General features: G+C 36.6%; 1 protein-coding gene across 1 annotated transcript in view; it reads left to right on the top strand.

Moving 5' to 3' along the window:
* LOC110447526 (hemicentin-1-like) overlaps positions 1 to 13,676 on the top strand; it is an 89,077-nt gene extending 75,401 nt beyond the window's left edge. The window contains exons 55-68 of the mRNA XM_021493293.1: positions 433 to 633; positions 994 to 1,056; positions 1,731 to 1,850; positions 1,984 to 2,118; positions 2,372 to 2,491; positions 2,979 to 3,098; positions 4,546 to 4,677; positions 5,035 to 5,175; positions 5,423 to 5,551; positions 8,046 to 8,168; positions 8,924 to 9,148; positions 9,515 to 9,637; positions 10,623 to 10,749; positions 11,853 to 13,676. Of these exons, the coding sequence (XP_021348968.1) occupies positions 433 to 633; positions 994 to 1,056; positions 1,731 to 1,850; positions 1,984 to 2,118; positions 2,372 to 2,491; positions 2,979 to 3,098; positions 4,546 to 4,677; positions 5,035 to 5,175; positions 5,423 to 5,551; positions 8,046 to 8,168; positions 8,924 to 9,148; positions 9,515 to 9,637; positions 10,623 to 10,749; positions 11,853 to 12,231 (2,138 nt within the window). The 3' untranslated portion in view covers positions 12,232 to 13,676. The remainder of the gene's footprint in view (positions 1 to 432; positions 634 to 993; positions 1,057 to 1,730; positions 1,851 to 1,983; positions 2,119 to 2,371; positions 2,492 to 2,978; positions 3,099 to 4,545; positions 4,678 to 5,034; positions 5,176 to 5,422; positions 5,552 to 8,045; positions 8,169 to 8,923; positions 9,149 to 9,514; positions 9,638 to 10,622; positions 10,750 to 11,852) is intronic.
* The last annotated feature ends 345 nt before the right edge of the window (positions 13,677 to 14,021 follow it).

The following is a 14,021-nucleotide window of genomic DNA, read 5'->3' as shown; positions in this document are numbered from 1 at the left end:
TAATTACTGGAGTTATTACCCTTGGTTTCATTAATGCGATGCATGCGTTCCATGATGTTGTATTGCACTCATTGATCTACCAGTTATGTTGAATGATTTCTCTTTTAATATCAATTACTCACAAATACTTCATATATTTCAATCATACAAACAACTGCTCATTCAATGTGTGACGGGCGTATTATATACCGCTCGCGGTAACCTTGTTTCCATTACATAATCCCTGTACTTTTTGAAACAGATGAAGTTTAGCACATTAAGCTGTGTTTTATAGTAACCACAAATCAGGTTTTCCAAGTATAGAATATTTTACAGGACGGTTTTACCTTTTTTATCAAAAATTGTCCCAGAGATTTAGCAGTCTTGCAAACCAGACAATTTTGCTGAGAACGAAGATAGTTGGTTGTTGACGTTCTTCTGATTGGTTTACAGATTCTATGTATGCTCACTCAACACGCGTGTTCCGTGTGAACGGACTAACGTTGCCCTATGCCTGGAACCATACTATCACTTACAATGAGGATCTGGGTACCATGCCATACTTAGTACAAGACATGTACGTCCGTGACATTTCCACTTTTTCCCCAACTCCCACTGAGGTTGAATTCCGTATTGCGACAAGCATCAGTCCAGGTAATTACACAACATATTATTATATCATTATTAATTTGAATATGATATATGACTTTCACCAATATTCAAGGTCACAGGCTCCGAATGTGCAAAATGATAATGAATAGAGTACAGATATTTAGTATCAAGCTGCTCTGAGCGAAGTAGCTTGCTGAAAGAAAGGCAATTGAATTTGGTCAAATAAATTATCTTGACCCACGTCCTCTGGGCCTCTTGCTGTAAATATGGTATATTTTTTCTTCCTGTTTAGTCATGCTTCATATTGAGATAACACTTTGTAGAAAATAATAAGAATAAAAAAGACATGATTCTGTCATTAAAAATGTGAAGCTTTATTGTAAATATATCGTTTCTCTTCAGGCACTCCAAGTAACCAGTGTCCAGATGGATTCTATTTAGATACAGAAGGCCAGTTTTGTAGGGGTAAGTTTATGGATTATCTGTATTTGTTACCTAAACCTTGAATTCAGTATTTCCATTCATTTGCATTTCATTTATTTAATATCATAAAACTATACTCTGATGTCAGAAAAAAATATTCTTTCTGAAATATGTTTAAAGGGGGTTCACACTGACGCTTTTAAAGTAAAAGCCAGTGTATGTAATATCCTTTACACCTCAAAATAAATTTAGTTTATATTTTCACTTTAGTGTGGTTACATGTTCTGCACCTGATTATGGTCATCTGTCAAGGTTAAGGGTTCAGAAGTCTATTTACCACTTCAAGTGTTGGTGATACGTTTAATTTATCTATTGTTTGCCATCGCTTGATTTCTCAACCACCAACAAAACAAAAATTTATCCAAAAACCAAACACCGCCAATGTTACATTATGATGTGGAATATAACCACCTGACACACAATTTAAATGTTTACTTCAGACCACAGAAGACAATAGAAAATAGTTCTCTGTAACCAAAATAATGTTACAAAGTTTCATGTTGATGAAACTTTTCCTACTGAGGGACAATACATACATGTTTGTTATAACCCTAAGATTCCAATATAAAAGTTTTTCTCTTTTGACTGAATACAAAATTTTGTTCAGCCCTGACTGTGTGCATCTACAACTCCACTTTATGTGTGCATGTTAACAGATGTGGATGAGTGTACGACTACCCGACCCTGTTCCAGCTACTGTCACAACTCCCCGGGGACCTATGCCTGTTCCTGTCCATTTGGCTACGTACTTGACAGGGATGGGTCCAACTGTCAAGGTCAGTATGCGAGGAGAGAGATTTATTCCAATATGTTTAAAAGCTTACATGACTTTGTATTGGAGAACCATTTTAGTTAATTTACAAGAAAAGTAATTAATAGCTGTTTAAATTTTATTTTTATATTTAACAGACATAAATGAATGTGCCAACAATGATGGAGGTTGTTCTGTAGAACAGGAATGTATTAACACCCTGGGGTCATTCCATTGTGCTGTCTACTGTAAGAACGGGTTCAGGCGCTCACTTAATGACCAGTCTTGTGACGGTAAGTACATTTCTTTCCAAACTATGTAGAAAAAACTTTGTTTTGACATGAACAGGTATTATTTTATTGTCAGATCAGGATAGTTGCCAAACGGTTCCCTAAAGGGATTGTAGTGTATGCAACCATAGCCTCTAAAGACACTTGTGTTATAAAGCAGCTTAACAGAATAAGCCACCTCGGATGTGACTCATTCAGTAATTGTGATGTGTTTAATCTGTTGGGACTGTATAAATGCTATGTTTCGGCGGTGCAGATATTGACGAGTGCCATGAGACACCAGAGGTTTGCGGCCAGATTTGTAACAACATTCCCGGGGACTACCAGTGTTCTTGCTCTCGTGGCTTCATGTTGGTGGAAAATGGAAGATGTACAGGTAAAGAATTTTACAAATGTATTGGTTCTGGTAGGTGTACAAATTATAGCATTCAACAGGTGTACTGATAATGGCAGATGTTCAGGTAAAACACCTGTCCGGAGTATTGATAATGGCATGTAAACAGGTATAACAAAGACAACAGCTGTATTGGTACTGACAAATATGAATGTTACTTGACATGAAACATACTAAGTCCTTGGAACCTGTAAATTAAATGTTATTTAAACCATTGGTGTTGTCCTGCAGGGTGGTGAGCCCAAGGAGACTCAGAGATATTTGCAAAATTCCTTTCAACAAGAATATTTTGTACATGATTGCTTAAATATCCAGGTGAGCAAAACAGGCTCCATAGACCTGTTGTTAAATAAAATTTAACATTGTGACCATTATTAGCTCACAAAATGGATCATATTGTAATCAATTATATTATATGACATATTTTCAGTTATTATTTTGCATTGATGATGTTGCTTGTGTGTTACAGATGTCAATGAGTGTGTTCGTGGGACATCTGCCTGTTCCCACACCTGTAAAAACTCTATTGGAAGCTACAAGTGCGCCTGTCCCCCAGGGTTAAGACTACATGATCAACACACCTGTACAGGTGAGTGCTCGTGTTACTGTTTGATACTGTGGAACCTGTTAAATACCTAATAAATGAACATATATATAGAAACCAGACCTTTACAATTACGCTTTACACTGTTATTAAATTAAGAAATTCATCTTTTTTGTGAAATCTGAAAACCTTTATTCTGAGCAGCCTCAGTGACCCTGAAAATAAAATTTGATTAGTTTTATTGTATTTCTTGTAATCAGAATATAATCCTAAGCCAAAATAATAAATAAATATTAGTTTCTTGGGCCAATTTTTTCAAAAGTAAGGAGGCAGGCAAGAATTTTATTTATTATTCTGGCTAATGTTACGTTCATAATGATCACAACATGTATACCTCCCTGCAACTTTTACGTTTTTTGGTGACAAAATAAGTTAATGCAGGCATTGAAAATGAAGTTGATGGTGCCTGAGAAACTAACTATTATTATTTTTTGACTAACAAAAGCACTGCATAGCAGAACATTGTATATCTGTAACATATTGGTGAAAAAGAAACGAAAGTCACTGGCAACTCAGGGATGCTCCATTAATTTCATTGTAAATAATTAAAGTGTACTTGAAGTACGAGTTTTCACCAAATTCAAGGAGTTTCTTTTCTTCGTGATCTTAGTTCACCTGGCCAAACATCTGTCTGTCAACTATTTCTTTAAACAACATCAAAAGAATTAATGATATTTGGCAAGTAACTTGCTGGTATGGAGTACTACATAGTTTGTGAAAGGACATTACCTTAACTTCATGGTTTGATGTGTTGTAATATGTAGCCCTGTTTGATGTGTTGTAATCTGTAGCCCTGTTTGATGTTTTGTAATCTGTAGATGTGTTTGATGTGTTGTAATCTGTAGCCCTGTTTGATGTGTTGTAATGTGGAGCCCTGTTTGATTAGTTGTAATCTGTAGCCCTGTTTGTTGTTTTGTAATCTGTAGCCCTGTTTGATGTGTTGTAATCTGTAGCCCTGTTTGATGTGTTGTAATCTGTAGCCCTGTTTGATGTGTTGTAATCTGGAGCCCTGTTTGTTGTGTTGTAATCTGGAGCCCTGTTTGATATGTTGTAATCTGGAGCCCTGTTTGATATGTTGTAATATGTAGCCCTGTTTGATGTGTTGTAATATATAGCCCTGTTTGATATGTTGTAATCTGTAGATGTGTTTGATGTGTTGTAATCTGTAGCCCTGTTTGATGTGTTGTAATATATAGCCCTGTTTGATGTGTTGTAATCTGTAGATGTGTTTGATGTGTTGTAATCTGTAGCTCTGTTTGATGTGTTGTAATTTGGAGCCCTGTTTGATGTGTTGTAATCTGTAGCCCTGTTTAATGTGTTGTAATCTGTAGCCCTGTTTGATGTGTTGTAATATGTAGCCCTGTTTGATGTGTTGTGATCTGTAGATGTGTTTGATGTGTTGTAATCTGTAGCCGTGATTGATGTCTTGCAGACATTGATGAGTGTAGTGAAGGTACCAGTAGATGTAGGACTGGTGAAAAGTGTGTCAACTCTGAAGGCAGCTATAATTGTGTGCAGCTTTGTGCTGATGGCTATGAACCATTCGCTCCAGGACAGTGTCGTGGTAAGAAGTTTAACTTGTAATGATNTGTTTGATGTGTTGTAATCTGTAGCCCTGTTTGATGTGTTGTAATCTGTAGCCCTGTTAGATATGTTGTAATCTGTAGCCCTGTTTGATGTGTTATAATCTATAACCCTGTTTGATGTGTTGTAATCTGTAGCCCTGTTTGATGTGTTGTAATCTGTAGCCCTGTTTGATGTGTTGTAATCTGGAGCCCTGTTTGATGTGTTGTTATCTATTGCCCTGTTTGATGTGTTGTTATCTATTGCCCTGTTTGATGTGTTGTAATATGTAGCCCTGTTTGATGTGTTGTAATCTGTAGATTTGTTTGATGTGTTGTAATCCGTAGCCGTGATTGATGTCTTGCAGACATTGATGAGTGTAGTGAAGGTACCAGTAGATGTAGGACTGGTGAAAAGTGTGTCAACTCTGAAGGCAGCTATAATTGTGTGCAGCTTTGTGCTGATGGCTATGAACCATTCGCTCCAGGACAGTGTCGTGGTAAGAAGTTTAACTTGTAATGATGCTAAACTTTTTTTTATACTTTTATTTGGGGAACAACTGCATGCATAAAAATAGTTAAGGAATAATTTGAAATGATCAAAGTACAATATAGAAAGAAGGAAGGCAATACAGAAAGGCATTGTTTCTATAAAGAATATTTATAGACAGCAAAGAGCTATATATCATATGTTATTTTTTATATTTACTTGATAAGTGATGCTAAATTTCAAAATTGTACTGACAGATATTGATGAGTGCAGGACAAATGTACACCAGTGTTATGCCAATCAGAGATGTGTAAACACGGAGGGCAGCTACCAATGTAACTGTGATCCAGGCTTCATATCCAGGGGGCAGGGTCATCCCTGTATAGGTAAGTCATTTATCTGTGATCTGGGATAATGTCATTCTTGTATAGGTATGTATACATCAATGTAACTGTGATCCAGGCTTCATATCCAGGGGGCAGGGTCATCCCTGTATAGGTAAGTCATTTATCTGTGAAACTGACCAAAGTCAACGTATCTGGAGTAGTCTCATCCCTGTATAGGTAAGTAATTTATCTGTTAAACTGACCAAAGTCTACATATCTGGAGGAGTGTCATTCCTGTATAGGTAAGTCATTTATCTGTGAAACTGACCAAAGTGTACATATCTGGAGTAGTGTCATTCCTGTATAGGTAAGTCATTTATCTGTGAAACTGACCAAAGTCAACATATCTGGAGTAGTCTCATCCCTGTATAGGTAAGTCATTTATCTGTGATCTGGGATAATGTCATTCTTGTATAGGTATGTTTACATCAATGTAGCTGTGATCCAGACTACAGATCCAGGTGACAAAGACATCCCTATAAGGTAGGTCTGTAGCAAAACTGGGCTGAGTAGTTTACTGGTGACCAGGTAGCTTAATTGGTTAGAACATCGGTCTAGAGTTCAAAGGGTCTTGGGTTTGAATTTTGGTATAGCTGTGCATTTTTCCTTTCCTGTTACATTTGGTGCTCAACATGGGGCTCGTCCATGTGTTGGGTTGTAAGTAGTTGTGTCTTCGGGGGCAAAGACAGAAAAAAGATAAAAGAGTGTAGCGAAACTAGACTGGGTTGATTGTTGGCGACCAGATAGCTTAATTGGTAGAGCATCTGTCTAGAGTTTGAAAGGTCCCGGGTTTGAACCCTAGTCTGGCTGTTGCATTTCACTTCCTACTGTTACAGGTCATAACTAGTGTAACTGTGACATCAGCTGCAACCTTATAACAGGGTCATCATCCCTGTATAGGTAGGTAATTACCAGTGTAACTGTGACCTATACTACAGACAGGTTAACAGGGTCATCGTCCCTGTATAGGTAGGTAATTACCAGTGTAACTGTGATCTACACTACAGACAGGTTAACAGGGTCATCATCCCTGTATAGGTAGGTATTACCAGTGTACCTGTGACCTACACTACAGCCAGCTTAACAGGGTCATCATCCCTGTATATGTAGGTAACTACCAGTGTAACTGTGACCTACACTACAGCCAGCTTAACAGGGTCATCATCCCTGTATAGGTAGGTAACTCCCAGTGTAACTGTGACCTACACTACAGCCAGCTTAACAGGGTCATCGTCCCTGAATAGGTAGGTAATTACCAGTGTAACTGTGACCTACACTACAGCCAGCTTAACAGGGTCATCATCCCTGAATAGGTAGGTAATTACCAGTGTAACTGTGACCTTCACTACAGCCAGCTTAACAGGGTCATCGTCCCTGTATAGGGAGGTATTGCCAGTGTAACTGTGACCTATACTACAGACAGGTTAACAGGGTCATCATCCATGTAAAGGTAGGTAACTACCTGTGTAACTGTGACCTACACTTCAGCCAGGTTAACAAGGTCATCCCTGTGTAGGTAGGTAGTACCAGTGTAACTGTGACCTATACTACAGACAGGTTAACAGGGTCATTATCCCTGTATAGGTAGGTATAACCAGTGTAACTGTGACCTTCACTACAGCCAGCTTAACAGGGTCATCGTCCCTGTAAAGGTAGGTACCTACCAGTGTAACTGTGACAGGGTCATCATCCCTGTAAAGGTAGGTAACTACCAGTGTAACTGTTGCCTACACTACAGCCAGCTTAACAGGGTCATCGTCCCTGTATAGGTAGGTATTGCCAGTGTAACTGTGACCTACACTACAGCCAGGTTAACAAGGTCATCATCCCTGTATAGGTATGTACATGTAATTACAAGTGTTATGGTGACATAGGTTACAGCTAAGTAACACGGTCATCCCAGAATAGATAGGTCATGTACCACAGTTAATGTGACCCCACAGACTACATGTCCAGATCCAAGGGAAATGATCAATCCTGTATATATGTATATGTGGGTCATACAAGGCAACTTGCAATATATCGAAATTTCCTTTGTATGTTACAGTATTCATTTACTTCTTTCCCATGGTTATTATTCAGATACTTTAAAATTTCAGTGTATTCTCAAAACATTGCACCTTTTTTTTTTTATCTGAACTGAAACACTTTACAGAGTAGATATTGCTACAGACTTAGTTGCGTGTCATATTTTACTGATACCGTGGTAAGATAACACTTATTTGATGATACATCTCCCTGGTAAGCCCATGCCCAGTAATAAGTGCACCAAAATATATTGCCTATCAGTAGAAATAAGCTTAAATGCTATTTTATTGATCTGTAATCTTGTGTTGGCTCCATAAGTCTTGCTGCAGGATTAAGTTGGCTGTTAATGAATAATCTTAAATAAAGGTAACCATTATTGGTTGTGGAAAGTAGGTAACTATAAAATTAAAGAATTGGAGAAAGACGAGTTGAGCAGCAGAGTTGAATATAAACACATTTGTTTCAGATGTGAATGAATGTACTGAACAATCTGGGGTGTGTTCGTTCAGATGTCACAACACTTTTGGTGGATTTGAATGCATCTGTCCTCCAGGACAAATCCGATTGGCCGACAGAAAATCATGTGCTGGTACATACCTTTACTTTGCTAAAAGCTTCCCACCATATAATGAAAAACCCACCTAACTGCAGAGCACCGCAATCTAAACATAATCAATAATTCATCAATGCTTTATGCTTGTAACAAAATTCTTTTTTAAATTTAACCTGCACTAATGCATCAAAGTTGTTCTAATTGTGCTAACAAATCTAAAAAAGCAAAAACTATTTTCAAATTGCTATTAAAAGATCATAACTAAAACCTTACATTTCATATTTACAGAGCTTTCAGTTCAATTTTTTTTAATGGTTATGATAATTTTATGGAAAATTACCACATTCAAACATAATTTTTAGGTCACCTGAGATTTAGCTTTAGATCGACATTCGGGTCGATCAGAAATCCAATATGGCCGCCTTTTGAAAAACTATTTCAAATGGGCCGATTTAACTGAAACTTGGTAGGAATGATCGACTCATAGTTCTGACAAAGTGTTGTTATTTTTGGGTCGATCAGAAATCCAATATGGCCGCCATTTTGAAAAACTATTTCAAACTTAAAGTCAAGTTCTACTGGGCCGACAATTCAGGGTCCTGACAAACTTAGTTTAACGTTATCCTTAACTATTTTTTACTCAAATTGTTACATATTTCAACAACAAAAATAAATACTGTTGGACTCAGGTGACCGTTAAGGCACATGGGCCTTTTGTTAATGATAAGGATAACTTTAGGAAAAAAAGGCAGCTTTCGATTACCAGTAGCTACTTATTTTTTGTATTTTAGGCTTAGAGTTCATAGAACCAAGCCAGGTGCTCTCAGTCAATTCCCCCACCAGTCAAAGGTGGCAGCCTCAGAGTGATGGGGGGTCACCAAGGACTGGGGTCCCACGTACCTGTCGTTTTGGTTATCGCTGTTCCTCCTTGTATAGACATGCCTTGCGACGGCGTCACAAACGTGGAGCGTGCTCTTTTGGGATGCGTTATGTCCCCTCTCAACACACCTGTCTAGGTAAGCACCAGCACATGTCTGAAGGTCATAGGAGGTTACAAGGTCATTGAAATTACAAAGTCATTGAGTTCATTGAGAAATAGTTGTTCTAGGATGTTTTAGATGTCGTGGAAGTTCAGAGATTTTGAAAACCATTGTATTCAAGTATATTGAAGGTGATGCTAACTTTGAAGGTCAGCAGTTTTAGTGAAGGTCATGTGCACAAGCACTGTTTACGAAAAATAGAAAATAAATTAACACCTGAACAAATTTAAACAGGTTAGCCAGTTGAGTAAAAAGCACTACAATATGCATGATGTACATGTATAATGGATGACAATGCAGTGATGGGCTGCCTGTTCCTGTACAAATCCTTTTTTTTTACAGACATTGATGAGTGTACAGAGGACCCTGGAATATGTCAACACAAATGTACAAACACAGAGGGAAGCTTTAAGTGTACCTGTCCTAAGGGCTACAAAGTCTCACGCAATGGACGCAAGTGTATAGGTATGCACGGTTTATTATCCCCCCTGCAACGAAGTTAGGAGGGGTATACTGACTCACCCTGTCTGTCGTCTGCAGTAACTTGTAAACTCCATCTTAATTAACAGGCAGATTTTATTGAATCTTCACTTGAATGATCAAGATATTATATTTTTGTGCACTGGCATTTTTATTTCAGATTTTAACACTTTTTAAGGGAGTTACGGTCCTTTATGCGAAATAACTTCTCCGGAAACCCCAAGGTCAAGGTCACTAAATGATGAATAAACTACCAGCATCAGCGGGGGGGGTATTAGTTATCCTCAAGATGGCTGTTTTAGTTAACTTAGTCAAGGTTCCAGATCTTTTTTCCACAATTGTAAAACGCTCATTCTTATTGTGGTTGAGGAAAGTTTTGTGATATTAATCTTATATCGGTAAACTCGTTTAATTTGCTTTACTTTGACCATAAATAGTTTATTATCTCTCATGTTCCTGCAGTGTTGTTTCTGAAATAATTACATTTTGTTAAGAACACCATGATAATGTAAAATATTATAGCTGGTGATCCTAGTTGGAACATGATTTTTTTCTTTTCTTAGAAATTTAGAGTGCATGTCATTTGATTTAAGATGGTCAGTCAACACTTGATAATCATTCCATCCTCTTGAATAAAGTTATATGAAAATAACTACTTTCTTCAGATTTGTTTGATGTCAAGTTTAAATCTTTGTAGTATTCATGCTGCCTTTACTTATGTCCCTGCCAAAGGTGGCATTATGTGTTCTAGCTTGACTAGGACAGTTACTTTCTATTTTACCGTTATTTCCGAACAAAGATTTAGGAAAGATATCCTTCATAATTGTTATTATTTTATATTTACTCAATCAACAATTTGGTAAATTATTTTTTATCCTGGTCATCGACTGGCTTATATTATGCCTGGACATGGAATACTTTACCATATTTATACAGAATACATTACAAAGACAGTCTTATTTAATTTCAGATGTAAATGAGTGTTCCGAGCTGAGCATCGACTGTGGGCCAGACCAGATGTGTTTCAATACCCGTGGCAATTACCATTGTATTGCGACACCATGTCCTCCCAACTACAAACGTAACTCACGGTCAGGGTAAGTAGCCGACACAGGCAAGCATCAACATCTGTTGTACACACATGCCATCAATATGGCTTTGGACATTGAACTTTATCTTTTCCATTCCTTCCATCCATCCATCCATCCATTTGTACGTGTACAAGGGAATGTCTTTATAAGACTTCAGTGTTTAAAACATAATCTTGCTACAGTTTTTATACGCCCGTCAAATTTGAATGGAGTATTATGGTATGGCGTTGTCCGTCCGTCCGGCATAAGCTTTTGTTTGTCCGGCAATCTCCTCCTACATTTTTTGACCGATCTCTTTGAAACTTGGTATACATTATAATCATGATATGAAGTTGTGTCTCCCTTAAAAGAATTTTGATTTGACAATCTTTCCAAAAGTGATTGCCCTTTGTTCATTTTAGTACTTGATTTTTGTCCGGCAATCTCCTCCTACAATTTTTTAACCGATCTCTTTGAAACTTGGTATACATTATAATCATGATGTGAAGTTGTGTCTTCCTTAAAAGAATTTTGATTTGACAATCTTTCCAAAAGTTATTGCCCTTTGTTCATTTCAGTATTTGATTTTTTATCCGGAGATTTTCTCCTACATTTTTATAGCATGTCAGCTAACCACTTTTTGAATGATGCAGATCTTATTTCAATGTAAGAAAGTATATAACACTATATGGCATTCAACGGGTGTATATTGTTCCGCCCCGCGGTACTCTTGTTTAGCAAGGGATGAGAAAGAGATGTGAAAGCTAATGATAAATGTAGGGAAAAGGGATGAGAAAGAGATGTGAAAGCTAATGATAAAGGTAGGGAAAAACATGCCAAGATTTTGAAAGATTTACAATCCTTAATGTTCTAATTTCTGCTCGGTATTATATACCCCAGCAAACAAAGTTAAGCAGGGGAGGAATCATCATATGTATCACTACATGTATTAAATACATTATCGATGAACAGAAATATGCCTTTTCTCTATGATCAAAAGCCTGAGCTCAAAAATTCAATGTAGACTACTAGTTTCACTTCGTAGCTATTTTGGCTTGGTGCAATTTTTTTTGAAATTATTTCTGTAAATTGCTGCTTAATTTGAAATACTTTATTTCCTTCTGTTGCAGTTACTGTGTATTAGAATGTTCACTGTCGGATATCCCATGTCCCTCTGGAGCAAGATATGCTGATGTCATTGAGTTTAGGACGGTAGCTCTTCCTAGTGGCATTTTAGCATACCAGGATTTGATTCGTCTGATTGCATTTGATCAGAATGATGTGAAGCTTCCAAAAACAGACTTTACTATTCTGAGAAATGATGTAAATGTTAACTTTGAAATAAGACTGGAGGACGGCACAGGTATTGTGTACCCATTATCTCGCTTGGAGGAGACTGAACTATACAGAATCACTGTAAGAGCCAAATCATACGACAATGAACGAGAAAACATCCAATATCAGACTACATTCATCATACATATATCAGTGTCTGCTTTTCCATATTGATATGTCAACAACACTAGTTATAATGATTCATATATGTAATTATATGTACCTTAGGTTATTTGTTTACACCATCAATTCGTCCTGTAGGGTAGACTTTGTAACATGTGATTCACGATTCAACAGGTTCCTTCTGATCACCATTTAATCTCCATTAAATGTGTATTATTTGATCACCATTTAATCTCCATTAAATGTGTATTATTTGATCATCATACAATTCAATGAATTTGGTTTTTCATTTTATGTCTTAACAAAATCAAAGTGAATATCATTGGATATATTTTTTGTAATTGTTTGTTTAAATTCTTTTATTAATCAATAAACGAAGCTTGAATTAGGCTTACTTTTGTTTATCTTTTGCACAGAATTATATCAGCAGATTTTATAGACACACACCATATTATGTACAGGTTAAGTATTAAAAAACACCTTTTTATTTCATAATGATGCTGCTTTGAGTAAGCAAGCAATACATGACAGCTCCTAACAAAATATTCACATTATGTAATGATGCATTTCGTGTCAAAAGTATGCAAATAAGAAACAACCAATTTAATGCTTTTCTTGTCAAATTTGTTTGGTGGAAGTTAAACATGATTTTAGTTCCATTTTCCCTATTAAGAATAAAATGAATATCAACCTCAACCAAAAATACTATTTTGTATGTGTCAGTCATTTTATTCAGTTCTTGTTAGATTTATCAAATGTAAAGAAATATTTCTTTGTTGTATATATCCTTTGATGTATGAGAAGATTGAGGTTGCAAGAAAGTGTGTGAGATTAACATAATAATAGCACATGGCCAGATGACAAATGATCCTGTAGAATAGCCTAATTAGTTATACCTGTATACTGCATACTTTTATTTACTAGAGAAAACACTTACAAAAAAGATGTATTTAACGATTTTCCTGCCATGATATAACCTCCAGAATCTTGAATTGATTGCATGCGTTGAGCTTGTAGGCCACAGAATTGCCAAAATATCACAGACGCTATACTAGATTTTCTTGGTATATATGTTATACTATGTGAGATATCTGCTGTCATGAAATGTTGTCAATATACCTGAAAATTTAGAAGCACTGAAGCTTCAGTGGGTTAATTCAGTATACATTTTACATATTTCAAAACAATGAAATAAAATATTTGTGTGAACAAATCTACTTTGTTGTTATTAATTCTATATCTGATTCTTTCTTGCAACATGCAACCATCTTCAATTTTGAGAGGTAAAAAATTGTTATACCCCCGCAACAAAGCGTTAGGGGGAGGGGGGTATATTGGAATCAGGTCGTCTGTGGACGCAATGTAGTACTACTGGATGGATTTCAATGAAATTTGCTGATAACAATCCTTGCAGCTTGGAGATGTGCGTAAAGTCCTTATTATTGCGTTATCTCCCCTTTTCAGGAAGTTATGGCCCTTGGTTCATAAACCTTCTCTAGACCATGACATTGTATAGAAAGCGTAATAACTTTAAAAAATAAAAATTCAATTCTTTATTGAACCAATAATGTTTAACATATATAACAGGGTTTTTTTTGGTCAGGTTTCAACTTTCTGTGTTTTGAAAGGTCAAAGGTCACAAATGATTTTTTTCAGGCATTAATGCAATCTACTCTACTGAAAGGTTCCGGGGTCAGAGGTCAAAGGTCACGAATGAATTACGTTACCGAAATGGCTAATTATATCGGAAACAGTAGGTATTTTGTATACACATATACATAAGAGTATCGTAGCCAATTATGCAGGCTATATTATGACAAACTTACGAGATCTTTAGGTCA

The sequence above is a fragment of the Mizuhopecten yessoensis genome, unplaced genomic scaffold (genome assembly GCF_002113885.1).
Source record: "Mizuhopecten yessoensis strain PY_sf001 unplaced genomic scaffold, ASM211388v2 scaffold3459, whole genome shotgun sequence".
NCBI classification, from domain to species: domain Eukaryota; kingdom Metazoa; phylum Mollusca; class Bivalvia; order Pectinida; family Pectinidae; genus Mizuhopecten; species Mizuhopecten yessoensis.
The sequence above is the reverse complement of the archived record's forward strand: the minus strand, read 5'-3'. Positions and strand labels throughout refer to the sequence as shown.